Consider the following 27,998-nt stretch of genomic DNA (forward strand, 5'->3'; position numbering starts at 1 on the left):
TGCATCCACGGCTCAGCGCGATTTTTTACCCTGGTTGTTCTTAGGGGGGCCAAATCATTGAGTATTGCAGAGAATTTGTTTTTGAAACCAAGCCATGTTTCTTCAACTTGTGTACCACTGAGCTCATCTGACCAGTCCAGGCTCTCCAGTTCTAGGTTAAAGGCCTCGCTAGAGTAGTTTTTGAGGTCTCTAGATATGACTGTTTTGTGACAGCCGGCCTTTTGTTTTAGCTTTTTGCGGGTACAGAATATCATATAATGATCACTTAAACCGCATGCTATAACCCCTTTACTGGAGATCCTGGACCTGTCAGAGGTCAGAATGAGATCAATGGTAGTTTGTGTTGTTTCACATACCCGGGTGGGTTGGGTGATTAGCTGGCTGAAGCCGTGCAGATCACAAATCCTACTGAAGGACCTGAAGACGGACGTGTCTTTACGTTGCATATCCGTGTTCCAGTCTCCAATAATAATTGTCTCTACATCCCCCACATCAGCCAAACACCCATCTAATGTATCATAAAAGTCACTCTGTTCCGGTGGTCTATAGATTGTCCCGACTATTACAGATTTAGCATTGTCAAAAAGAATTTCAACCCACACAGATTCAATATTTTCATGATGCAGGTCAGTACGGTTTTTGAAATTGGTGTCTTTATGTATGTACATGCAGACACCACCTCCATTCACGTTCCTGTCCCTTCTCACTACAAGATAATCTTCAATTTCAATCTCTGAATCTGTAATGGAATTGTCCAATTTGGTCTCAGAAAAGCATAATATGCTTGCCTTACCGTTCATGAACAGTTGCCTGAGTTCAGCCAGTTTGTGTCTCAGGCTGTTAGTGTTCAGATGAAAAATATGTAGTCCATTTTTGTTGTTTAAATGCATAATGTCGTCAGCTTGAAGATATTTGTCTTTGTCCGTTACAGCAAACGGCTTGCGGCCTGCCGTGGTGCTTGGAGCGGTGGGGTGGTGGGGGGAGGGAGGCTCCGTTGTAGCTTTAGCCGTCGATATGCTAGCAGGGTGGCTAACAACATGGTGGATATTTGTTCCCTCGGATCTCGGTTCTCTTCCTCTCGTCACTGCCTCATGCGTGTCTGTCTGCCGAGGCGTCCCCGGGGGAATGTCGAAGTCTCCGTTGATTCCTCGGTCTCCGCTGTCTCCATGGTCTCTGTTGTCGTCGCGTAGTTGTTGCTGTAGCGGAAGAGATGCTAGTTGTGATGCTAGTTGTGATGCTAGCTCCTCGAGCCTGCAGGAATGGCTTCTTGTCTGCACCGGGCCCGGATTCAGATGGATGTCTCCCGCTAACAATAAGACCAAGACGATCATACTTCTTCGGTCTAGTTTGCCTGACGGGGGTAAGTACTTTCGCGTCGGGTTTGCAGTTAATAATGCATGAATGCTTGCACTTCCAAAAGCGAGGTGTTTCCTTTCCCAGCCGTTGAGAAGGTAAAAGTCATTGTGGTTCATTTTATCCCTGCTTTCACTACTCTCCTTCTCTAAGTGATGTTGCCTCATTGATGAGTTGAGGTAGGAGTCCATAATCCATATTGTCAGGAGGATGAAATATGTAAAAAATCGTGAGGAATAACCTCCAAAGCGGGAGCTCTCGAAAATGCGACCACTCATAGCGAAACCGGAAGCTTGAGGACAGAATTACGTCTAAACTGACGCCGTTTTGCATTTATATAGGTTGTAGATACGAGCATGGTTTTATATACTATCACGTTTAATCGTGTTTTATGCCGTTTGCCAAGACTTGATAAGTCGCTCGTAAAACACAGGAGGTATGGAAACTAAGAACACCATATGTGGTATTGAAGTATTCGATGTTCTCGCGCCCAGGAGAGGAGCTAAGAATGAAGAGACTAATGGAGTCTCCGAAAAGGTTCAAATTGGTTGAGTTTAATTAAGTAACGTGGTTAAAGAACAAGCATGGGTAAGGAGAGACAAAGCCGGTGTTGTCTTCAGGGAGGCTGCAGCGAAGAAAAGAGACTGAGTTGTCCTCTGTCTTCTGTTTTTATCCACGTCTCGTTGTCTCCCGCTGTGCAGATAGTGGGACCGCCCTTCTCATCTGTGGGTTCGATATCGCGAGAGAACAGATGATTTCGACATTGGTATTCTCTGCCTACTTCCTTAAGCATTTTCTCCTCCTTATCTCTGTCATGACTTTCTATTTAATACCTTATAAACAGCTGTAATCGTTAGTTTAGAAGTCCTAAAAACGCCTCTATGGCACAGTTCTCATTTACGGTAGCTCCCTCTGACGTCATAGCTACTCACGTAATGTGTAAACACTCCATGATCAACTATACCTTCATTTAATATTCAGCAGTAATAATATCTTAACGTCTATAGATGTAGTGTTAAAGTCCGTACGTTTTGGTGTGTAACACTCCAAGTCATTTTCACTTTACATTCGGAAAACGTAACATTAGTCACATGCTAACCGGATAAAGGATTTTCAGAATAAAAGCTTGGCATTGATTTCCTGAGAACTTCCGGGTTTTTCCACAATAAAACAGCTTTGAACTGACGATATGTTTTAGACTGAATTATGCTGTTTAACATTGATTTTAATTTCTAACAGTGGTAAATTGTACAGCTAATATAACACAACACATTAGTTGTATTTCCTTTAACTGGTGGATTATGGATATATAGTTGCTGATCGAAAGCTGGAACACAAACCACCAAATACAACAAAAATAATTCAGATCCAGTCGTCATGACTCCACTCCGGAGGGATTCCCCGATCATTTCTTACAGTTTCTCATCAAGGGGGTGTCTCCTGTCCCCGGGACAAACACACTGCCTGAGGAAGGTTATGTGTATTTTTTTTGTCATTAACTTTTTTCGGACCACTTATTTATTTATTTTGGTGACGATCCGACCTCCATGCTGCTACTCTGGTTCAAACTGCATCCACCAAACAATATGATTTATCTCGACCTCCCCACAATAACCAACAATCTGACACGGTGTGAGATGTCTTTTTTAGCTGTTCGGTCGTAATTTCCTGCGATCTTCTTCATGCAGTCAGTCAGAATGAATGAATGAATGGGCGTTTCTTTGACTATGTATAGGCAAATATGGGCGTTACGAGTCGATTGTGATTTATAAAGGGAAACAGGCGTAGGGAGTGCCGTACGCACTTCCCTCGCCGGTACGCAATGTTTTGTGAATCGGAAAATGGCGGAAAATGTATGTAGCCTCATCCCAATACCCCTTCTCGACTCCTCTCTTCCCCTCCTCCGGGACTTGACCCGGAAATCGATCAAGACACGCCATTTTGAAGGACGTCCCAATAGCTGAAATGCACACGGAGGAGTCGAGGAGGGGTGAGGGAGGAGGGGTGCGGGAGGAGACGAAAGGGAGGATACACGAGAGCAGACTACGCGGAAGTGTTTTCACTACTGCGTATAAAAGCCCCGCCCCGGTTAGTGCTAGATCGTATACCTCCTGGGTTTTATGCGGCGGAAGTGACGTAATAGTGGTCGTGGATGAGACGGCAACTTTTGTTGCGCTCGCGAGCCTCCAACAGACAAGTCTGTCAAGGATGCCAACGCGCAACAAACAGGATGCTTTCACATAAAATCTTTCAAACACTTAAGGATTTCGAGGAAGCGTTAGCAGACGTTGAAGAAACAACGATCACAAAGTATATTGTGTACAAAAAGGAACAGGTTTTCGGGGAAAATAGTAAGTTTGTAAAGTTAGATCGGAAATTGAAGAAACAACGATGACCAAGTAGCCTACATTGTGTCAGTAATCAAATATTAAGTAGGCCTTATATAGGCCTAAGTATATAAGTATAATAATATATAAGTATAAGTATATAAGTATAAGTATTACATATATAAGACGGGGCACAGAACGGCTCGGTTCGAGCCGTGAATTTATTCATCTTTTAAACGGCATCATTTAAGTTGCGCTGACAGAGGTCCACAGTTTCCCCGCAGCGAGGCTCCCCCGCCCTCCTCTTGACAGTTCACGAGCGTTCACACCACTAAAATGTTTATTTTGGTGTTCTGTGTTTTAATGCCTACAACAACTGAATTATAGGTTGGTAGTTTCAGCTTTCTACATAACTGATAAAAGCGAAAAATACGTGAAACTTTACTGTACATTCAGCAACAGGTTGAATTATCAGGCGTAAAGTTACTTAAGACATTTCAAATTCCGAGTGTCTTTCCAAATCTAAACTGACCAGTGTTAATACATCTTTTATGGATAAAATGTGTATTTTTGTCACAAATGTTTCAATACAGACGTGCAGCCTTCACCAGGGAAAAAGATATACTGGCAGTTGAAATGTGTACCATATGATGGGGTGCCATTCCAACTCGTGGGCACCAAGATATATGGATGCCACCAGGGAAAGGACAGGTGTACTCGGCAAAAGGAGAAGTACCATGCACAAAAAGAGAAACAAGCGGTATATTTATGAATTTACATGCATTAACAACTTAAAATAATTGGTAAAGGAAAATTAAACAACTATTCGTAATATGACATGCATTATGTGGCATTCTATGACACATAACACTGTGACACATAACAACATAGGAATCAGCATTATGTAAATACATAAGTCGTTTAAACTTTAGAGGAATAGGAAACGAAATTCAATGGCCTCTTCTGAGACAAAATAAAGGGGGATATCCTTCCTTTGTTCACCTACAGAACCCAACCAGCTCACGGTCATGACCTGGCACCAAATTCTTCCTATACTGGTTACTTATTTTAACAGGGGATGGTATATGTGCAAAATAAATAGACACAAACAGTACAGATGCAGGGGTAATGACATAATGTCCCACTATAGTTATATTAGCAGGACCTACAAATATTTTAAAGAAGACAAAAGAAAGAACCATAGCAAAAATTATGTTCTCCACGTTATGGAGAGGAGACCATGAAAATGTATACATATATTAATATTGTATTTCTATACACCTTTTTTCTCTTAGCTTGAAGACCATGTCTTCAATGCAAGACGCCATCTCGTACAAAATACGAAGAAGATGGATTGCCCTGCCCAGATAACTGTCAGTCAGGTCATGAAATGTCCTGGTTTCAAGGTACAGCACAAGCACAGCACAAGTGCGTTCAATGCTATAATTGCTCTCGTGTCATGATCCCAATTGCCATGTCATTTTTATATTCCCCAGATTGCAGAGAACAGTAAAGCAAAGAGGAGGGAGCTCTCAGCAGCACTAAAGGCTGTAGTTGCAGCTGATCCTTCAACAGTTGAAGTAGTCATGGAATACCACACATGCTTCACCCCAGAAAGTGACCATCAAAACCATCCAACTGTTGGAGAGGTAACCATGCAAAATCTATTCCTTTAGCTGCTGTAAGAAACATGATGCGAGGTACAATTTGTGCTGTACAAAGAGGACTTTCTTTAGACAGCTTTAAACATCTATAATTACCCTGTTCAACGTCATGTACAGGTAGCTGAACTGCGTGAACCGATGGATTCCAGAGTTGAACAACAAATAGTGAAGCTCACCTTGGCTGGTGCCAGAAAGCTTAGTGAGATTAGACGTCAACTGTTCAATTTTGTAAATGACGAGCTATTCCGGGGGGAGCAGCCACCTCCACAAACACGTCGGAGGTTTTACCCCACAGACAAGGATATCAGGAATATCTTATCAAGAACGAAGGAGGGAATACGTGAATCCAAAAATGACCAGGTCAATCTGCAGGTAATACACTGAGAGTAGAATAGTATTAATATTATTCAAGCCATGCAAGTTTGTGTGGGTGGTTAATGCACAACTTACAGAGTTTGTGACTTCACCAAGCATGGTCAGTTTTTTTTTTTTTACATGATACATTGTCCTCTGAATGCAGGTGTAAGTAAGCAAAGCAAAGTAGCAGTATTTGGTTCATATGCAGGGTATGACCATTTTTCAAAATGCAACTAAAACTTCAAAACTGTTTTTTGCCCTGATATGACAACAAATGTTCCTAATGTTTGGGCCATGAGGCTACATGATGATAATGTCCAGTTACACTTTCATTCACAGCTTCTGACGCCCAGATGGTTAGTTGATGACTGCAAAATCAAGTACAGGCCAAGCCAGCTACAGGAGGACGGAACTGTCACAAAGCTGCTGTTTTGTTACCAGACAGCCTGGCAGCGAAGGCTTCTCCACCTGTATGGACAACAGATGTGCCTGCTTGATGCTACTTACCGGACGTGTCGTTATTCTGTTCCCCTCTTCTTCCTATGTGTACGTACAAATGTGTGCTATGCAGTGGTTGGCCTCTTTGTGACCCAGAGTGAGACAACAGCAGATGTCAAAGAAGCCCTCCAGGTGTTTAAGGAGTGGAACCCTGACTGGAGCCCTAGCCACTTCATGGTTGATTTCTCAGAGGTAGAGATCGGTGCCCTGGAGGAAGAGTTTCAAGGTGAAATTGCAGTAACTGTAGAAATCTGTTAATTCACATAATATGAAACGTTAATTAAAAAAAAGGATACATTTTACATAGTATTCCACCAACTTCCAAAATATAACCATTTACATGCAAATGTATGCAACAATCTACTTCAAAATAAAGTCATCACCTCCACTGACAGACAGATGTATAAAAAGCAGGCCTATATTTTGTCGCGTATACTATGTAATAGCAACGCGACAAAATAAAATGACAACATGGTGCAGGTAATATATCTCTTATATTTTATCCAGGTTCCAAGGTGCTTCTCTGCGACTTCCATAGGGAGAAAGCTTGGGTTGAATGGTGCAGGAAGAAAGATCATGGAGTGAGCCACGCACAAGACAGTCTCCTACCGCTTCTGAGAAGCATTGCAGCTGCTTCAACTCCAGAGGAGTTCAGCACACGCCTTTGCAACCTGCAGGAGGCCAAAGTCTGGAAGGACAATGAAAAAGTGAGGGCGTGGTTTTCAAATAAGTGGCTCCCAGAGGCTAAGGTGTGTATCAAGTTCAAATATTATATTTACTTTTATATTATATTTATTATATCATTTGTTGAATTTGAAGAGTCTTCCTTTTAATTTTTTTTGTCTTTTTTTGTCTTGTGTAGAGATGGGTGCACGTGTTTCGGGATGAAGATCTCAAGGTGGCCATCTACACCAACAATGGGGTGGAAAGACAAAATGAAACCCTAAAGCATTCTCATCTTGAAGGTTATAAGAACTGCAGCCTCAGTGAAATGCTCACTGTGTTGGTAACTGACTTCCTACCAAGGACATATCGGAAGTGAGCTAAAAAAGAATTACTATGATTATACATATATATATTTATATATACATACATACATACATACACAAACACACACACATTTTTATATATATATATAAATGTAATGTTCGATAGCTTTGTTTCCAACATATTTGTTTGATGTTGTTCATTGTTGCATATGTTTCTGAGACAATTGTATTATCAAATACCATATCTATATGTCAGAGAAAGCAAACTGTCACAGAGAGACTTCTAAGATATTGTTCTCATCTCTTATTGAAGGTACATTGAACTCAATGTCAAGTACTCCTCATTCTACAGAAGGTACAATGAGAACATGCCAAAGTTCTTAAAAGACAGACCAAGAAGTGTAGCAGACCATGTGATGTCAAGGCTTACAGAAGCCCAGTTTTATGAGGCGAATGACGTTGTTGCAAAGGGCAATGGCATGTTCCATGTCAAAAGCCAAAGTCATCCTTGCACACAGCACCACATCAACTTTGGTGAAAGTATCATCATGCCATCGTGCACCTGCAAAGACTGGGCAAAGCACAAGTTGCCCTGCAAGCACTTCTGTGCTGTTTTTAATCATGTGCATGAATGGGGTTGGGAGAAACTGGCATCTAATTACAGGGATAACCCCCTCTTCTCCCTGGATAATGCATGTCTGGGACAGACTTCTTGTGAGAGGGATGACAGCGGCAGATCAGACATCACAGATCATACATACACACCGGTATCAGTGGAAATGCAGTCACCATGTAACGCTTTGCCCGAAAGGAAAAGACCAAGAAAGGTTAAACAAAGAAGGGAATGTGCCAGTCTCTTGCGTGAGATTACTGACTTAACATACCATCTGCAAGATGAAGATTACCTTAAAACGTTAACTGACCAAATGACCGAGATCTTGGAAGATGTGAAGCTACACACTCCACATGATCAGAGCCTTCCTCTGACGTTCACACCTAAGAAAAGGAAGAAGGAGATGGCCAACCTACCTGTGAAAACCGTACCACAAAAGCACCCATTCACAAAAAGGGTAGGCTGCTTTGCGGAAGCTATGAGGTTGAACTTCCGGGTCAGCATGAATGTGGAGGGAGTAGAGAAGGGTCCTGATGTCTCAACAAAAAAATAATCCCTATTAACTTATCCATACATATTTTTATTCTATTTAATTACAACTTGTATTGCAACATTTTTACTTTAACTCTGTAAGGTTAGTCTTTTTATTTATCTTGTATTGCACATTTGTATTCTTACTTCCTATGTTAATGTACATCTTTAAATTGTATTTTATTATATCTTTGTTGTATTGCCCTCTTTTACTTTCACTTCTTATTTCAACATAAATATTGTTATTTAAAATCATATTTAACATTTCTGCTTTCATTTCTTGTTTGTTTTATATGTTTATATACATATGGTTATTTTATTTTGCATTGCCAATTTTTGATTTTACTTCCTATAGTTACATTAATCTTTTTATTATATTTTTCTTATCTTGAAATTCACACTTTTACTTGTGTATATATATACATTTAGCTATTTATTAAGTATTTATCTTGTATTGCACATTTGTATTCTTACTTCCTATGTTAATGTACATCTTTTAATTGTATTTTATTATATCTTTGTTGTATTGCCCTCTTTTACTTTCACTTCTTATTTCAACATAAATATTGTTATTTAAAATCATATTTAACATTTCTGCTTTCATTTCTTGTTTGTTTTATATGTTTATATACATATGGTTATTTTATTTTGCATTGCCAATTTTTGATTTTATTTCCTATAATTACATTAATCTTTTTATTATATTTTTCTTATCTTGAAATTCACACTTTTACTTCTTGTGTATATATATATATATATATATATACGATATACGATATATATATATATATATATATATATATATATATATATATATATATATATATACATTTAGCTATTTATTAAGTATGTTATTTTGTTTGTTCTAAAATTGAGCAACTGTCACAAAACAACATTATCCTCCACAGGATAATGAAATGATTGTGATTTAACTTCCATGATGAAATACTGGTCAGATATCCACCAGATCTTTTAGTGATTTTTTGTCTCTCTTGGAGAAATTAAATCGCAACATCCAAAAAAAAACTTCAAAACACAAATACACAACCGAAAATAATACATTTAATACTATAATATAAAGAGATGGACGAATTCATTTCAATAAACATGTGAAAACTAAATCATACAGGTTTTAAGGGGTTTATTTGTGTGAAGACGGCAGCAGCCAGCGTCGTCTCTTGTCCTCGGTGGCAGATTACGTCACTTCCGCCTAAAACCCAGGAGGTATACGATCTAGCACTAACCGCCCCGCCCCCACCTTCACAGCTGGTCGATTTCAACACAGGAAAACGGAGAACTGGAAGAATGAGTGGAAAAGCGTCACATAAATGTATAAGTGCTCACAGTTCCGTGGGAATTATTATGTGCAATTCATTTCTTTAGGTTATACTAACAATTTAAGTCATGTTTAATGATCTTGAACGTCACTAAAACATAGCTATTAAGAAAGCTATTTCATAAATGGCTAGATCTTGATAAATAACAATTATTTGTATTGTTTTTGTTAAGATATTCAGGAGTTAAATTATTTAAAATTCACAGTCCTGAATGTGGGTTTGTGGTGAATGTGGGGATCTACAGGACACACATTTTCAGAGTAAAGGCTTTCACATTACTATAATTATATTTGTATTTAAATGTAGGCTACATTTTACACCAACACGGAACACAAAAGCAGGACCAACCATCATACATTGAATTCCTTGACTAACAAGATAAAGATTCATTCATTTAAATAAATATTTAACAACAAATGGGCCGGTTCTAAGGGGTTATTCAGTTAAGCCCGATGAGAGGGGATACAGCTGTGCACATGTCATCATTAACAGACGTCGTTTAAGAGTGACGTTTGAGTGAACGAAGACGTCCCAATAGAGTGGCGAAGTCCCTCCCACTTACTTCCGGGGTATGGGACCTTATTTCGGAAAAATAATGTATTGAAGTCAATGGAGAGAGAAAACTTATCTTTCGATCCCGTTTGAATTGTGCCATGAATTACACATATGATGTTTGTCAAACTTAAAAAATCATTTCCATGTCAAAAAAGTCACAGTTTGTCGTAAAACTGTTGAAATATAAGACTATGAAAAATACGTAACTAGAAAGACTACAAATCCCAGAGTCGCGTAAGTGATGTCACAATTGTTTACCTCCACCATTCAGATACCTAAGATCAGCGCAATATAGATATAATCTATCTATATGGCGCTGGCTAAGATAAGATAACTTTAACAAGATGCCTGTGTGCTTAGTACCAGGTTGTTATTATACCAGCAATGGGTCTTGCTCGTTCTTTTGCTTCCCGTCTGATGAAACGACCAGGAGTGGCTTGATCAAGTTAGCTACCTAGCTAGTAGCTAGCACGTTAGTTAGCATTACAGCCTTGTCATTTTTATTAGCCTTAACATGAAGTAACATTAAGTAACCCAAAATGTTAAACAGTAAGAGTAGTAGTCATATTTCGTGAACCCTTTGAATAGTACTGTCACCGGTGTGATCATTCTATAATACACCATTTAATTCCGGGGGAGAAATGCTAACGCTAACGTTAGCATCGGCGATCTTTTCTACTTCATGCTATCTGCACAAATGGTTGACATTAAACATTAAAACGACCAGGCAGTTCAGAGAGAATCAAAGGAAGGCAGGCAGGCAGCTTTGCATGACATTCTTCAGGACGTGTTTCATTGTGGTGATAGTCAATCGTTTGTTGACAAGACAGTAGTGACGGCCATCTTGGTGACGTGTGTGGTTGACCAGAGATGTAGTTCATTTAGCGTTTCACACAAACAAATGTGTTACTTCACAGTTTTACGGCACATTTTTTTTTTTTTTACTTGCAAAATTATCTTTTAAATTGACAAACATCATATGTGTAATTCGTGGCACAATTCAAACGGGATCGAAAGATAATCTTTCTCTCTCCATTGACTTCAATGCATAACTTTTCCGAAATAAGGTCCCATGGGGCTCAACCGGAAGGGGAGGGACTTCGCCACTCTATTAATACCTGAGGACTCCTCTGTCCTCGTGTCTCCTCCTCGTGTCTCTCGCTCGCATCTTACGGAGGCGGAGCTAAGACGCAAGGAAGGGACGCGAGTGAGGGAAAGGAGGAGTCGAGGAGGGGTATTGAGACGAGGCTAATACCTATTTTTGTGCTTTGTACTACGTAAGCAACCTATACGTCAATCCTACGCAAGGCGTTATAAATGAGGCCCCTGCAGATTTCTTCTTTAAAGTCTCGGCTCACTTTGCCCATTTTGGTTTGGAAGTTCCAGTTGGGAGTCGACTTTCCTCCAGATTACTTATGTTTGTCTTGTGGAGATGCCGAATGGTTTTTTTCTTCAAAACCTGAAATAAAAAGACATCAAAAATAGTAAATGCTTACTTAAATAATCAATTTACATTTCCAATAATGCAACCAATAGCACCTCTCCATTAGACTGTATGTATATATGTAAATGCACATGCCTTTTAAACCCTAAACTCTCAATGTGTGTTTTGTAGTGTGGTCCTGTTAATTAAACTGGCCTACCTCTGGACTCTTTGTGTGGGTTTTCCAGTACTCCTCTATGGCGGATCCCTTAGTCCTGTGTACGTAGATGTTGAAGACTGTACGCTTCGATTGTTTCAGCTTAGTACAGATTTCGAGATGCTTCTGTAATCTTTCACCTGTAAACATTCTGTTGCAGACACTGCAAGGGACTTGTTGGAGGCTGGTGTCTGTGCTATCTTCCTGTCTGAGCTCCCCTTGCTCTCTGCTGGAATGAGAGGGATGAGAAACTGGTGGAAGCACTTTTCTTTCTGCACCTCTGCTGTTTCCTGTTGCAGCCTTATGAGAAGTTATTTGTTGACTACTTTGAGGCATATCTCGTTCATCTTCAGAGAGATACAGTTCCTTATATTTCCTTTCTCTTGACCAATCTTTATCTGCTCTTTCTTTTGTTTTTACTGTTCCATCCTGAGACCTGACACCAGTCTTTCCCCAAATGGCTTCACCTTTTTCCTCCCCTCTTTTGCTTCCGGTATGCTCCTTCACATTTCCCCTAGTTGACTTGAGAAACTCTCCACTCACTTCTTGCTCATGAACTGTGGTCTGTTGAGTTCCTTTATGACTTTTTCTTTGTGACTGTGCAACTTCTTTTTCCCATCTGGCCCTTTCTTCTTCATGTTTTATACTTATTCTGTCATCGTTTCTCTGATCTTGCATCCTCCTGAGTTGTTTAACATCCTCCTGTCTTCTATCTTGCAACATCATTTCTCTTTCCTCTGGTTCTCTCCTCTGCTGCTCAAACAGCCCACCTTTTGTCTGAACTTTTCCCCTCTCTGCTTGTCCCCTGTTGTTCCTCTGTTCCCTACTCTTTGGGTCCTCATGTGCAGCAGCGTATCTCTGGTATTTCTGTCTTACTTTTTCCTCAACGCTCCACAGCTTCTCCTGCAGCATTAGCTCTTTTTCATGAATTGCTCTGGCCATTTTCAGTTCTCCACTGGTCTCTATGTGCGAGTCTTTCCTTGTTTGCCGTGATCCAGTGGTTGTTCCGATGCCATTTGAATGGTATTTTGGGGGAAACAAAGGGCCTCTTGGTTGTTCTGTCAGAATTATTTTTTCAAAATCCTCCAGATCAAGTGAGTCTTGTTTCCCTGGGTTGAGAGGTCTTCTGTGGCTAACAGGTTTGTTTGGAAACGGCTGGTCAACTTCATCTTTTCTCTTACCAGCTACACCATGTTGTGCTTGATAGACGCTGCCTTTTCTTTGTTCTTCCATGACTTTATTGGATGTCTTTGAGGTATTATTTTTATCATATAGATCTTGAGAAACCTAAGCCGTCCACACCTGTTTTATTCAGTATAATTTCTAGGAAAAAGAAAAAAAAGGGAATGAAGTTAAAAGAAAAAAGTGTCACTGTTCATATAAAGTAAGAGCACAGGTGAGTGTCTGCTATGAGGAAATCAGCAGATGATGTTTGTTGAAGAACACCGTGTGATACAGTCAAAACCTCCAGAATATGTTGTAAAAGTGGACATTGATTGGAGATATTTTTGTCGACTGTTAGTTTTACAACCTCTAAAACAAGCAAGAAAGTGGTTCTGAGTGGACAGTTCTACATTTGTTTTCACTCCATACCAGGAATAATGAGCAATACTAAGACAACCTTCGCAATATAAGAATAAACAAGCAAAACAATGTTAATAATTTGCCAGTTTTTGTTTTTCTTGAATAACATTTGTTTACCAAATTCTAGAGGTCAGCAAAAAAGAAACAAGCGTTGATCTACTTAAGTTTCCATCTGTGGTTGACACATTTACCCCAAAAACCTGTCTAGTATTTTAAACACTTACTGGTATTTTGTATGTCGTGAAGTGAAGCTGAGTTTAGCTCACGACAAATAATCCGTAATATCTGTTGCGATTTCTCTACCAAACGTTAACATTCGTTGCCTAGAAACCAAATGTCTCGGCTGTTTTCTGATTGGTCCACTAAACATCACTTCCGGAAGCAGAGCCCCGCATGTTAAAGTCGAGATCTTTCGGAGCCGGCTGGTGTATCACGGCATCCTAACAATATTCAGGTGAATTACATGACAGCCAGTGAGCCCTCTTGTAATAATAAAGGACAAAAGCTTAACGTTTTAATTGTTCAGGAGGCACATCGTTTGAACATACATACATTATGTTAGCATAGCTTGTCGCAGCTAAAACCTAGCCCCTGTGATGCATGATGGGTGCCTAACATACACAACACAGCACCTAAGTAGCTTTCTGTTTCTTTCTCCTTTTTTAGGTCCACTATGTTTAACGAAGGCCTCATTTCAGTGGATTATGAAATTTTTGGCAGAGTGCAAGGTGTATTTTTTCGGAAATACACTCAAGTGAGTTTGACAGAGATATATGTTTATGTATAATAGTAGAGTTAAACTACATGTGAATAATCTGCTTTCAATTCAAATAAGACAACGTTAATTTAAGTTTCATTAACTTGCTCTTTCTGGAGCTTTTAACCTCATCTCAAGGTATTGTTGATAGAGTTAACCCAGTTTATTTTCAAAGTAGAAATCATGATAGAAATCTTCTGAAAAGCTATTATGTGGACCTTCAGTATTCATTTTCTGTACATTAAAGCATGAAAGTTCCCCTAGCCCAGTAGGGAACGTAACACACCATCTACTAGAAACCCAAAAAACAAGTAGGATATGAAACTAAAATGACCACAATATGTTTCTTTTAAATAAAAAAAATAATTTTCTAAGATGGAAATGTACAGTCTTTCTTTCTTTTTTTTTACATAATACTTTCAGATATAAAACTCTACATTACTCAAGACCAATCCTGGACAATTGATCTTACTAATATTCTTATTACAGCCATATTCTCCATCTGTAGCCTACACATGCTATTTTCTAATCCCCTGTGTTTCATTTTCCAGGCAGAAGGGAAGAAGCTTGGTCTGGTAGGATGGGTCCAAAACACAAGCGCAGGAACTGTTCAGGGCCAGCTACAAGGCCCATGCAGCAAGGTGAAGGAAATGAAAGAATGGCTGAAATCCACGGGGAGCCCCAAGTCACACATAACCAAGGCAGAGTTCAACAACGAGAAGACAGTCGATCGACTAGAACATTCATCTTTTAACATAGTAGAATAAGAAAACCTACAGATTCAGACTGTAACAATAACTTTGACAGATGTTTTATTTAGTCTTTTTTGTATTAGTTATAATGTGGTTCATGTAATCTATTAAAAAAATGTGTCCATGTTATGTCTCCTTAACTTATAAAATATACGGAATTACATTGAATAAATGGAAAATTCCTTCAAACTCCTGCCCATTGTTTGGATGTTTTTGTGTGAACCGCAAGGGAATTTTTGATTAGGAGACCACTTTATTTTACATTCTGTTAATAGGCTACACTGTAAATCTGTTTGAGGCAAATCAGAGTCGAGCAGAAACCCTGCTGGGAAAGCAGTCAATTGTATGACCTTAAAATCTGTCACCGCCGTCTTTATCGGCCTGTTTCACGTTTGCATGTAAAATGACAATGCCTATCAGAATCCTAATTTCTTCCCCTAGAAAGAACTGAGCTATGGATATAGCTGTGGAAAAACACTAACAGAATAGCCAAAGATGTACAATTAGTTCATCCTCAATTTGTATAACAATAATACAAAAATACTCCTGATGAAATATGTGACACAAACAAACTAAATGTGCCAATAAAGGGATGAGTCAAGGCATACAAAATCTGTACACATATTCACACACCTGAAATAAGTCATGTAGGAAAGAAACTGCATGAAGATTACACCTTAAATAGGCAATACTTGGGATATTGAGTGATTCATTAAAATGAAGAAGACGGTTTTGTGAAGTACATCTGGAATTGTTGCCATGTAGGCTACTGACACTGATAACTTTATTATTACCAAATATTTGACTTTCGTATAGCAACATTTGTTTGTTTCATATCTTTTGGTGTCGGTAATCTTTTTTATAAAATTCAATACAACTTTGAGTGCTATAAAACTACATAACAGTCTGTCAGTGAACACATAACATAGCACACTCCGTACAGTAGGTGGCGGTATAATAAAAGCTGGTCACCAAGGAAACAGAAGGCGGAAGCTGCAGGTCGTCCACACCAGAAGATGGCGCTGTTAGCTTCGACTGGCGCTTCGGTCATCTCTTGGTTATGGGTTATACACGTTGACTGTAAACAGCAGCAGCTTTTTAGCATGGATTTCGATGTTGTAGCTTAATGTTTTAGTTTTTAGCTATTTGTTTTTAATGTGTTGTGGTCAGAATGTCGTTGAAACTCATGGCACTTACGTCAGCCAGCGCTAAGCTAAACGTTAGCTGCCAACGGACAGTTTTTAGCCGCTTGACTACTTTGTTGCTGTGTAGTTGATAGGGTAAGATAACTTAATTTAATGAACACAATGATAAAGTGTTTGCCTAAAGAGGTTCAGGGGAAACTTCGCTCCGGTGTCGCTCTGCCCTCACTTCAGCAGTGCGTGGAGGAGCTCATCCTGAACAGCATTGATGCCGAAGCTACCTGTGTGGGAGTCAGGATGGACATGGAGGCGTTTAAAGTTCAGGTGATTGACAATGGCGCTGGGATAAACTCCGAGGATATGGATTCCCTGGGAAATCGATATTGCACAAGCAAATGCAGCTCTGTTGAAGACCTGGACAGCCTCAAGTGGTATGGTTTCAGAGGAGAAGCCCTTGCAAGTATAGTTTCTCTCTCCACACTTGTTGAAATCTCTTCCCGGACCAGAGCAACAGTGAAAACTCATGTCAAAATCTTCAAAGATGGCAAAAGCATGGACGTGTTTGAAGGAGAGACTGCTCGACCCGCTGCAGGGACAACTGTTGTCGTTTGTAACTTCCTCCACAACATGCCTGTGCGGAGGAAGAGGATGGATGCTGTTCTGGAGGGTGAGAGGATCAGACACAGGGTGGAGGCTATTTCTCTGATGCACCCCTCAGTGTCTTTCACCCTGAAGAATGACTGCACAGGGGCCATGATGGTGCAGCTTCCTAAAGCTAGAAACACCTACCACAGGTTTGTTCAGATACACAGCCTTGGGAGAGCACAGAAACTTGGAGAAATCAGCTACACACACGGACAGTTTGAAGTGATTGGTTATATTGGCAGAGAGGGCCACTACAACAACAGTTTACAGTTCCTGTATGTAAACGAGAGGCTGCTCCTCAAAACACGGATACACAAGCTCCTTAATTTTCTCCTACGCAGACTGAGCAATTCAAACCAAAAAAATGACAGTCCAGATATGCAGTCAGCCGTGAGAAGTCCAAAGACCAAACGGAGCCAAGACCCCCATGGAGTGTACGTCATCAATATTAAATGCTCTTACTCCGAGTATGACATATGCCTTGAGCCTGCTAAAACTCTAATAGAGTTCAAAGATTGGGATGGCGTTTTGCTGTGCATAGAAGAAGCAGTGAAAGCTTTCCTGAGAAGGGAGAACTTGGTGGCCGTGCTTTCTCAAGATGACTTCGACAAAGCACCTACTGAATTGTTTGGCACTCACATTACAGTTGAAGAGGGGCATAACACTGGCAATGTTGGCCAAGCAACAAGCAGTGCTTCCACACTAGATTGCAGTATTGGAATGAAACTGGCATCTGATTCTGTTCATCGAAAGCGCCAAGATGACTGTGTATGTGAGGAAGATGTTAGCAGGGAGTCTGGTCAGATGGAGGGCAAAGAAGAGACTGAACAACAAAGGAAGGAAAAGATAACGGCAAAGGAGTTGGAAAGTGAAGAGAGCATAAATAAAGATGTTAGATGTGAGCCATCATGTGATCTAGCTAGACTTAACCCTACATCTGATATTAAGAATAATGTAGAAGAGGAGTCCAGTGAAGCTGGTGAAGGCTCTGACATTTTTTGTAAGTCAAGTTCAGTCGTACAGCTAGAGGGTGAAAAGCTGGAACTCTCAAAAGAAAATGACATGTTGATTAACAATAAAGACTCAAACGGCAATGAGACTTTACTAGACTGCTTCACTCAACAAATTCAGCCCGACATGAACTATATTGAGCAAATATTACCTGACTGCCCAGGTACAGGAGGACATCATCACACTTTAGTAAGTAACGGAAAGATCAGTCTGTCCGATCCATATATTCATGAGAATCTGCTGACTCAGGACATGTCACAAATGAACAAGTCAGTATTTCAGCAAAAATCTGGGCAGATATGTGAAGAGAGATGTGTTGCATTAAAACGCAGAATCTTACTGGAAACAAGGCAGGACAGAACTTGTCAGAAACAAGACTTCACTCATATCATTCCCTCAAAGATTCCCAGGATTTCAACATCTCAAAAGTTGTCTTTATGCAAGGAGTCTGGATCGCTTGAAAGATTCAGAAGAGTGTATGGTAAATCTGATGAACTGAAATTACCCTTTCAGGAGAATAAAAATAGATTTTCTCAGTCAGACGGATTTGTTATGCATTCCCAGAACAATTTGCTTTGCCAGAAAGATCAGCAACATGGTGGGGTGGAAAAAGAAAAAGAGAAAACGAACAGCCCCCTTACACTCTCCGCATTCACCAAGTTAAAACCAGCCTCAGTGCAGAATAGAGGCAAAACATCTTTGGCAACTAAACTCTTCCAATTGAAACACCAGAGGGCAGACAATTCAAAAGTATTACCACAGGACAAGAAGTGTCTCAGTACTGGTAACGATGACCCCCAAGACGGCAATAACAACGAGCATCACTGTAACACCGCTCTGAATCCTGAGGCGGTCCCAGTTTGCAGTACAAATCCTCTGCCGGCTGAGGGGGAAGAGGCCTCAGGTGACTGGCTCCATCACTACGAAACATCTGTGGGAAAGACGGTGTACGTCAACAAAGTGACCGGGCTCAGCCGATATGATGACCTGCCTCCTGAAGAAACAACAGTGCGCTGTACATCTGATGTCACCAACATGGCCGTTAGTGTCGTCAATAAAATGGGTGAGTCAGTCTTTTTTCTGTGCTTTTAAGCAATGTGATTTTGACATTATAGTGACTTGAAGTAGCATTTAACATTAACCAAGAATACCACTTCACTGTTCCTTAAACTGTAGGGATGGAGTACAGATGTTACCCTTTTCAGATGGATCTAGTGTTGCCCTTCCTACCTAAATCCAGGACAGAGAGAGTGATTAGTTCAGGCCTTGATGACAGAGGTACATAAGAGACAGACAGACTGTAGACATAGGGAGGGATATAGGGAGCCTAAAACTCACACAATATATCAAATGAATGTCTGCTTTTTGTGATCAAGTATTATGTTGTCTGTCTTAACAGATGCCAATGTCGAGAGCTCCAACTCACTGACGTCGTTGTACTCAAAATGGAAAAATCCTGTGTTCGTTCGTCCTCCTACGGTAAACAAAGCTTGTGTGTTTAAGAGTTTTGCAAAACTTTTCTTGTATCTGTTTTTTAATTTTATTAATATATTATTATAATACTGTGAATAATACAATTCATTTATAGAGCACTTTTCATGCAAGGGATGTTGCATAAAAAAAAGCAACAACTTTAAACAAGGGCAAATAGACTAAATTAAAACATAGGTGCAATATATGATATAGAAGTGAAAATAAAAATGGAGACCAGAATAAGATTGAGGAAATGAGAAAAACATAAAGTGATATTTTTGTGAGCCAATTAATTGAATTAAAGGGTTTCCAGCTGTGGTTTAAATACATTTACATGGCAAAAAGAAAAGCTGCTATGCCTTTTTTTTCCTTGTGAATTTAAATGTTTTGATCAATTTTAAATCTCAATGTAATTTTGATGCAGTTTTTAACGATGCATTCTGATCTCTCCCGTGCCGACAGGTTGGTGTGGACGTTACGAGCGGACAAGCCGTGGGGCTGGCTGTGAAGATCCACAACATCCTGTTTCCTTACCGCTTCTCTAAGGCCATGATTCACTCAATGAAGGCATGTTTCTCTCTTTGTTCCCTTTTGAATGTTCTGACAAAGTGCTCTTTATAATGCCATTTAACTTTCGTTGATATATGAAGTAATTGTTATATATTTACCTCATAGGTTATTCATCAAGTGGATAAGAAGTTTCTTGCATGTCTTATCAATACGAGAGACGAGGAGCCTGCAGCCATGACTGAAACTGAAGGTAAGGATAGGAGATTCACAGTTTTGTTGTTTTTTTTTTTTTTATCAGCATCAGCATGCACTTTTTATTCATCCCCAGGAAACCTTTTGGTGCTGGTGGATCAACACGCTGCACACGAGAGAGTTCGACTTGAAAATCTAGTTGCAGGTAAAACAAAAACGTCCATACACAGTTTTAACACAGAGAAGAAATGTCAAATTAGCAATGCTGTTGTTGCAACTCCATCGTGATACCACAGTCTTAACTGTATGTCCTGTCATAGATTCATATGAGGAGGACCCAGATGCACCGGGGCAGAAACGTCTGTGTTCATCAACTATTCTGCCTCCTCTCGAGATCACTGTAACAGAAGAAGAGCTCAGGCTGCTCAGGTGTGTTTTACTATTTGTACAGTACACGAGCAAAGGAAAACTCCTGTTAAACCAGTACACTTACCTAAAGGCAGATACTACCCAATTTGAGAATATAAATATTTTGAGTAAGTGTGTCTAGGGACATGTTACCCAACACGAACTGAACACTCAGTAGCCTTATTGATGCGGGGGGTCGTCAGGCCTCGGGTGTATTAGAAAACATAGGACAATGTCACGTAATAAGAGTATAACCATTTTAAAATGTATTTTGTTACAGGAAAATACATACATTACAACATTTAACAGACATGAGTCTCACACAATGACCTCTAATGTTAGTGAAATTCACTTCAGAAGGCAATTGTCATTCTTCAATTTACAGAATAATCTACACTCTTGCCATTGGCTAAGCTTTAAACATTTTAAACACACTTTCAATATTGCTGTGGGCTGTTATTTTTTGTTTTGCACCACCAAGCTTTTCTTGCTCTTAAACGCTTTCTCTTTAAAGGGGACCTGTCATGCAAAATGCACTTTTGTACGTCTTTTATACATGAATATGTGTCCCCGGTGTTCCAGGGAACTCACCAAGTGTCAGAAAACACAACCCTCTCTATTTTCCTCCATACCCAAATCTCTAAAAAAGGGGCTGCAACGGATCTGATAAAAACTGATCCAGATTTGAACACTGTCCTGACGTCAGGACAGTGGCGCTACGGCTATTGGGTCAACTCCACCAATCAGGAGGAGACAACCACGGCATTGCCGTTCGAAAGCCCTGGAGACGCTGTAGTACATATGCCAGGCCTCTAGATGGTGCTGTTCTCACAGAATCAACCCTTGCAAAAACAGAGCTAACATTTTTCAAATTGAGCGAAATGAGGCATGGCTAAAATGCATGATCTGTTTGGTATTTTGAAGAAAAAAAAAGTATAAATAGGCCTTATATAGGTATGGTCCTACACTATATTATTCAAATATAGCATGATAGGTCCACTTTAAGTAGTAAAATAAGCTGAATTCTGAGATGTACAGACAAACTTGACACTTCTTTTGTTCCAAACCTGTTTATTTCATAACATGGACATTATTACATTGGCATGGTTTTATCGCAGTTTTTTTTGTATTGCTTATGTTGGTGAACCTTTGCTCTTCAGATCATGTCAGGGACATTTGCGGAGTCTGGGCCTGGAAGTGAAGTTCTCACAGGCAGCGGAGCCACAAGTGTTTGTTGGGAAGGTACCACTTTGCTTCATGGAAAAGGAGAGTAATGAGCTCAGGCGGGGGAGACCATCTGTTATCAAGACTATTGTTGAGGTAAGAATAATGAAAACCTCTTATCTATTGTTTTATGTTTCCATCCCCTTATGTTAACCTCTTTTTCTGTCATCACTCGACAGGAGTATCTACGAGAGCAAATTGAGGTAAGCTTGGAAAGTTCTTTACACCCCCTAGACCTTTTTGTGGGGAGAAACCATCTTGTGCTACTCGGTAAATGGTCAATTGTATTGTTTATTTGTCTTCGTCTCAGTTACTCCGCTCCACCGGTAGAGTGAGAGGAACTCTGCCTCTCACTGTGCTGAAGGTGCTAGCCTCCCTAGCATGCCATGGTAAAGTCAAATTACTTCTCTCCCTCCTTCTTTTTATTACTTGATGATTCCATAAATGTACACACTGAAAACGTGTCTATATATTTGTATTTAACAGGTGCCATCAAATTCAATGACAGCCTGAGTAGAGATGAATGCCACAGTCTGGTGGCCTCCTTGTCCTCCTGCCAGCTGCCCTTCCAGTGTGCCCACGGCCGTCCATCCATTGCTCCCTTAGTGGACACCCTCCATTTGGACAAAGATGAACAGGTACTAAAATGGACTTAACTTACTACTAAATGTACTTTCAAAGGTATTTACAACACAGCTATCTGGTGGTGACGCAGCATTCTTGTCTCCTGCAGGAATTACAGAAACCCAACCTCCAAAAGCTGAGAAGAATGTATAAAGCATGGCAACTTTATGGAAATAGATAAGTGGGTGTGTATTTTATTTGAAATGTGTTGTTTACTGTCAACAAAATGAATCATAACTCATAGAAATTACCTTTATTAAATGGCTCAATTTCCCCCCAAAGCACTGCAGCTGTTAACTGTTTGTTTGTTTTGTTTTTTTGTTTTTTCATCTGTAAACTCATAGGAAGACTTTGCTATTTATACATAACATTCTGTCGAAAATGAGCTACAGTTAGCTTCGTAAGTACATAGTTTGAACACCAGTTTGATTTATATACCATGGGGAGCACGAAAAACAATATTCAGAAAATGTATAAAAGCAGAGATATATTTTTTTTAAATGACGCCAAGAATAAACATTGATAAATAGTGTTGCATTATCAGATACACAGAAAAAGGCACATTGTAGCGACTTTGTAAATGTTCCCAAAACAGAATTCCTCCAGCATTCCTCAGGTTGCGCTCCAGAAATAATATTCACTCAATCAACTTCCTGGTCTTGAAAAATAGAAAATCTGCCACAGGGCCATAGCAAGAAAACCGAAGATGGAGATAATGTTGAAGAGCAGCAATCGTGTATGGGTGGACTCTGTTTGAGAAAGAAAAACGCAGTTAAATAAAGTCAAATTTGGCAAATCTTCAGTCAAATGGATAGCTTGAGACAAAACAAACAATTAATCACACAGAGAATAAAACTGCTGCAACCCAGTTTCAAACCCTCGAGCTTCACCCCAAACCGAGGGTAATTTCCATCTGCTGTTCAAGGCAAAGCACACATTGAAGTAGCCAAAGCAGGAAACTTAAACCCACAGAGAGCGTTGGGAACTTACCTATACACTAAACATATTGCTCTCTTAACTTACTGTTTGTTTGTCGCATTTCTTTCCCTCGTTTCTTCAAGTACTCAAAGTCATCTGCGATGGACTGAGAGAGGTGCTCAAGATATTTTAGCGGGGGTCAGTTTCTCCACTGGTTTAATCTAACAGAGAGGTTACAATGGTTATATGTTTGAGGTTACAACATTTTACATGTATGTATCAGTAGTGTCATGATATCTGACATTAAAGTATTAACATGGTCTCTCACCTCTTCCTCAGTCTTCACTCCCACGCCATGCTTTATGTTCAGTTTGACCAGTTGGTCTGAAACCGTTCAACTACCTAAAGTCAAGCATTAATGGCATATTGTGTTATTTGTCAGAAAATAATTTGGATTTTGCATCACTTGAGTCACCCCAATCAAGCATTATTGGCTTCCATTGTGGATCACAAATAACTTATAAAGCATTTGTCCATTTGAGTTGGAATATTCCCTCTCCCGCTCTAATTAGTGGACAACTTTCTGTATTTCTTTCATACTATTTTAAATCATATATTTTTACAACACCTCACTCACCCATTGAAGATGTGCTATCGAAGCAAACCTCAAAGTGGTCATGATTTTCTCTTATGAATGAAAATGTCCCCTTTGTGGCATTCTCCTTGCTGTACAACGTGTCACCATAATAATCGGTGATCTGAGGAAAATGTAGTTGTATTTTTAAACTTGTATTTTTGATATACTTTTAAAGTTGTTTAATAAAATAAAAAACAAGACAAAAACAGTCAAAGTTTGCCATATGTTACACCTGGTGTGACATGTTCACATACCTTCAAATTAGTAATAGTTTTAGGAAGTTCGCTGACTTCGTATATTCGCCTGAGACCAGCACATCTTTTTGGATATCTTCTTGTAGACATTTCCTAAAATTGGTCGGCAGTTAGAATGTGATAGAAAACACTCGGTGCAAAAGGACAGGTGTCAGCAGGATAACGCAAAGTCTAGACATGCTGCTTTATTGTGATGAGAGTGAACGATGATGCTGCTGCTGCTGCTGCTGTCAAATTCAGCCCCCCCCTCCCTCCCTCCCTCCCTCCCTTGAGTTCCGGGTCATGCCACGTGACTTCTCCGCCCCCACATGTCCAACCTCTCCTCTTCACCACCTCCTCCCCAAGTAAACAGTTGAGCATCATTTCATTATGACTCTGATCTTTGGAAAGCCAGCCCCGAAGTACTAAGTTTATCCAGAGCTCCGTCTAAAATACGTTTGGTATGTTGTTGAAAATGAAATAGAGAAAGGAAATGTAGTTAGTCTGTTAAATGAGAAAAATTAACAGACTAAAAAAAGTAGTACAAATGATAGTCGACATTCAATATGTTTGTAATGATCGTGAAAATGCTTCGCGTCGACCTTGAAATGAAACTATGTTTTACAAGATAAAACGAAATCAGTGGATGCTGTTTGACTTTTTATTAAATGCTTTAGTATCTTTCACTTTTGATTAAATGAATGCACCAGGACATTAAGTTTTCATCAGCCTGAAAAATGGTAACAAGGGCTATGCCAATTTATAAATAGACTCACGTTTCTCACCCCACATTGCATTCATAAGCGGCCGATATTTGTGAATGGGAGTGGAAACAGATATTTGGCTTTCGTGTTTTGACGAGGTTATTTCTGAATCTGAGGAATAATTGAAACTTAGCATACATGGAGTAAATATATAAAAGAATAATGTTTTTAAACAACGTTATTTTACCCCGAAATATAGACCTGCGTGGCTGTCAGTGTGACCACCCTCCCCCTCAGCACGATGGTACAGTCTTGGTTCATTCATAAAATTCTAGCAGAGCATAAAAGGAGGGGCTTGCATTCTAGTCGTCCAGATACCAGGTATATACCTGGAGAAAAGACTCGCGCCGCTCTGCCCAGCCGGAAGGCCAGAGTCATATCTGTCATTGATCCGGACTTGTGTTTTTTTTTCCTCGTGGTGTATCATAACAACCTGCCATGGATTCAGCCTCCCCCACCTGCCGGACAGAGTCTCCTGTCGGGACGCTCTTCCAGAAGACGCCCGAAGAGGCGAGCTCTCCAGCCTCCTCCTGCTCAGAGAGCAGTGCAAAGGTATGAATGGCTTTGTTGATCATACGTTCAACACGCAGCCCGGCACGCGCACACTTTACAATCAGATTAAACATTTTAAATGTGATCACACACTGAATGATTTTTATATACGCGGTGGGGGAGGGGGACTGATTGATACGATTTTATATTAACTGGCTGCGCTACATATATATTTTTTATATATATTTTTTTACATTTGATGTATATTTGTGCAAGGGATTAATGCTGACGGAGATGTGAAAATAGCGCCGTTGTTCGGGTTGTTATGATTCCGACGTCCTGGGACCAAATGCGAGCGTGTTGATGCAGCGGTTCATTGAGAAAAATAAATCCATTCAGGAGACTCCACAGCATCTCTGCGTCAGTGTTGACGTCAGAAACAATGATAAAGTCAAATATTGATCTGAAGAAGGCTATTTCTGGTTGGCTATGTGTCAAATAGATATAAACTATGCAGGCTCCCCTCTATTCAGACTGATCATATTATTGTAGATGTCATTGATGACTGTCATCACAATAAGATATAAGTATAACACTTACAGCATAGGAATAGATTTATTAAAAACATATTTTTCCCTTTTTCAGGATCTCTACCAAGACATGATTGTTGAAGACACTCCATTTGTTCCAACAGTCACTGCAATATCCTCTACCCCTGATTTCCAGTGGATGGTCCAGCCTACGATCATTACATCTGTCTCCCCGACTGGGAGGCAGCAAGCCAATGAAGCACAAAGCTCTCACCAGGCAACACCCAAAGAGGGTGGGAATAAGGGAAAAAATGGTGCCAGAAAGGGGAAAACGGAGCAGGTAGGTAGCTCAGAGGATGTCCATCAGCCATTGGACAGAATTGTGTAAATTTACATATGCCAATCTGAATTCCTTGTGTGCCTCAGTGCTATTGTGCATGATCCTCTTGTGCCGTGTGCTGTCTGTGTGCCTTCCTTAGGCAGTCAATTTATATTCAGGTCACAGCAAGTCTGCAACAATGGTCTATTTTTAGACGCATTGCAGCGAAACATGCTTTTGCCATTCTTTAGAGGGCCAATTGGCAACGGATGTAGCGGATTAGAGGATGATATGGCTGGATTCTTCAAGGTAATAACTGAATTATTTCTCTCTCATCTCAGCTGACTCCAGAGGAGGAAGAGAAAAAAAAGATAAGGAGGGAGAGGAATAAAATGGCTGCAGCAAAGTGTCGCAACAGACGGAGGGAACTCACAGATACGCTGCAAATTGTAAGTAAACAATGATGTTGACTCAGCTGTGTATGTGTGTATGTGTGTTTTTTCAATGTGGATGATTCCTTATGTCGATCTATCTGAAGGAGACAGACGAGCTGGAGGAGGAAAGAGCAACCCTGGAGACGGAGATAGCCAACCTCCTCAAAGAGAAAGAACGTCTTGAGTTTATCCTCGCCACACACAAACCAATGTGCCAGATGTCAGAGGAGTTGGAGTGTATTTTCCAGGAGCCAGCAGAGTCCCCAGAACTATCGGCCATTCCAGATGAGGACAGACTTCCAGAAGATGGCACCCAGGAAGCTCCTTCGCTCCAGGACATGGACATCCCCAGTGATCCGTCCACAGCCATCTCTGGAAACTCCAACATTTTGCTGTGTGAAATCAACATCTGCGATCTCGAGCCCTCTCTGGACATTAAAGAGGGGCTCCTGGAGAACATGTTACCCAGTTTCGAGGAGAGAACCCCCATGGAGACGGCTCGATCGGTGCCAGACATCGATCTGAGCAGTTCTCTCGGGGTCTCGGACTGGGAGACTCTGTACAAGTCTGTTTCCAGCGACCTGGAGCCTCTCAGCACCCCCATTGTGACCTCCACCCCCACCTGCAGCAGCTACCTGTCTGTGTTCACATTCGCTTGTCCCGAGCTGGACTCTCTCACAGAGGGGCTAGGCAGTCATAGAGGCGGAGGAGGCAAGGCTGATTCTGTGGATCTCCTCAACTCCCCTACCCTCCTCGCCTTATAATGCACAGAGGGAAGTGATCTGTGTGATCTCTCTGTTCTTTCTTCTGTTTGCAGGTTCCTGACTTTAAAATAATATGAACAACATATGCCACAGTGTGCTGTAATACTTCGAGGAATACATTCATGAAATGTCTTGTGTTCGACTAAGCAAACATGTAAGCTTTTTTCCAGATGCATAACCAACAGAGTGATGTAGCGAAAAGCATGGCTTTTACTTTTAAAGCAGGGACTGAAGTCAGTTTTGATTTTAAAAAACGCATGCTGAGAAATTCCAAATATTTTAAAAGCGTATATATATCTGATCTGTTACTAGATCCAAGATGTAATGTGGAATTTAATGTATCAGTATGGTTTTGTGTTTTGGTGTGAACAGTGTATTGATTGCTGTAAATGTTGTATTAACATATTCATCCATGTTAAGTACCTGCATACCTCAACATCATCCACTGTGGTTTGACCTCATTGAAAGTTTTCCATGAAAACATCCAGTGCTATACTATATATCTTATCAAGATGTAATTTATGATTTATTTTTTTACCTTTCAGACTTTTTGGTTAAATTTAAGTAAGAATGAGCATTGATTGCTTATCTATGCTGCTGAATAATTACAATAAATCTATATTCAGAGTGGTATTGGCTGCTGGTGTTTGCAATCTGTCCCTAAACAATCCATGACTTAATCAAGCTGTTGAATGCTAAAATAACAAATCCAAAAAAATCA

At 40.2% G+C, this 27,998-nt stretch overlaps 5 protein-coding genes across 6 annotated transcripts; 4 read left to right on the forward strand and 1 right to left on the reverse strand.

The window, feature by feature from the left end:
• The first annotated feature begins 3,583 nt into the window (after positions 1 to 3,583).
• Positions 3,584 to 8,354, forward strand: LOC117477319. Its single transcript, XM_034123999.1, has 9 exons — positions 3,584 to 3,704; positions 4,274 to 4,440; positions 4,976 to 5,086; positions 5,177 to 5,329; positions 5,462 to 5,716; positions 6,041 to 6,425; positions 6,707 to 6,948; positions 7,062 to 7,237; positions 7,502 to 8,354. Exons 1-9 carry the CDS (start codon positions 3,584 to 3,586, stop codon positions 8,352 to 8,354), a joined length of 2,463 nt encoding a protein of 820 aa, XP_033979890.1.
• Positions 8,355 to 11,578: 3,224 nt separating this feature from the next.
• On the reverse strand, positions 11,579 to 12,806 carry LOC117477327 (zinc finger C2HC domain-containing protein 1C-like). The gene is made up of 3 exons (XM_034124011.1): positions 12,760 to 12,806; positions 11,868 to 12,570; positions 11,579 to 11,683 (listed from the first exon to the last, which is right to left on the reverse strand). The coding sequence occupies exons 1-3, from the start codon at positions 12,804 to 12,806 to the stop codon at positions 11,579 to 11,581; spliced, it is 855 nt and encodes a 284-aa protein (XP_033979902.1).
• Positions 12,807 to 13,786: 980 nt separating this feature from the next.
• Positions 13,787 to 15,151, forward strand: acyp1 (acylphosphatase 1, erythrocyte (common) type). Its single transcript, XM_034115841.1, has 3 exons — positions 13,787 to 13,902; positions 14,115 to 14,202; positions 14,757 to 15,151. The coding sequence occupies exons 2-3, from the start codon at positions 14,122 to 14,124 to the stop codon at positions 14,970 to 14,972; spliced, it is 297 nt and encodes a 98-aa protein (XP_033971732.1). The 5' UTR covers positions 13,787 to 13,902; positions 14,115 to 14,121; the 3' UTR covers positions 14,973 to 15,151.
• Positions 15,152 to 15,983: 832 nt separating this feature from the next.
• mlh3 (mutL homolog 3 (E. coli)) lies at positions 15,984 to 22,715 on the forward strand. 2 transcript variants are annotated; one of them, XM_034116322.1, is made up of 12 exons: positions 15,984 to 18,818; positions 18,932 to 19,033; positions 19,155 to 19,234; positions 19,691 to 19,795; positions 19,904 to 19,988; positions 20,067 to 20,135; positions 20,251 to 20,359; positions 21,499 to 21,658; positions 21,742 to 21,765; positions 21,873 to 21,951; positions 22,049 to 22,200; positions 22,296 to 22,715. In XM_034116322.1, exons 1-12 carry the CDS (start codon positions 16,256 to 16,258, stop codon positions 22,365 to 22,367), a joined length of 3,600 nt encoding a protein of 1,199 aa, XP_033972213.1. In that variant the 5' UTR covers positions 15,984 to 16,255; the 3' UTR covers positions 22,368 to 22,715. The 2 variants fall into 2 exon arrangements, with proteins under 2 accessions (XP_033972213.1, XP_033972282.1); XM_034116391.1 differs by lacking the exon at positions 18,932 to 19,033.
• Positions 22,365 to 27,980, forward strand: fosaa (v-fos FBJ murine osteosarcoma viral oncogene homolog Aa). Its single transcript, XM_034116765.1, has 4 exons — positions 22,365 to 25,290; positions 25,876 to 26,100; positions 26,421 to 26,528; positions 26,618 to 27,980. The coding sequence occupies exons 1-4, from the start codon at positions 25,177 to 25,179 to the stop codon at positions 27,275 to 27,277; spliced, it is 1,107 nt and encodes a 368-aa protein (XP_033972656.1). The 5' UTR covers positions 22,365 to 25,176; the 3' UTR covers positions 27,278 to 27,980.
• Positions 27,981 to 27,998: the final 18 nt, after the last annotated feature.

The sequence above is a fragment of the Trematomus bernacchii genome, unplaced genomic scaffold, assembly GCF_902827165.1.
Source record: "Trematomus bernacchii unplaced genomic scaffold, fTreBer1.1, whole genome shotgun sequence".
Classification (NCBI taxonomy): Eukaryota; Metazoa; Chordata; class Actinopteri; order Perciformes; family Nototheniidae; genus Trematomus; species Trematomus bernacchii.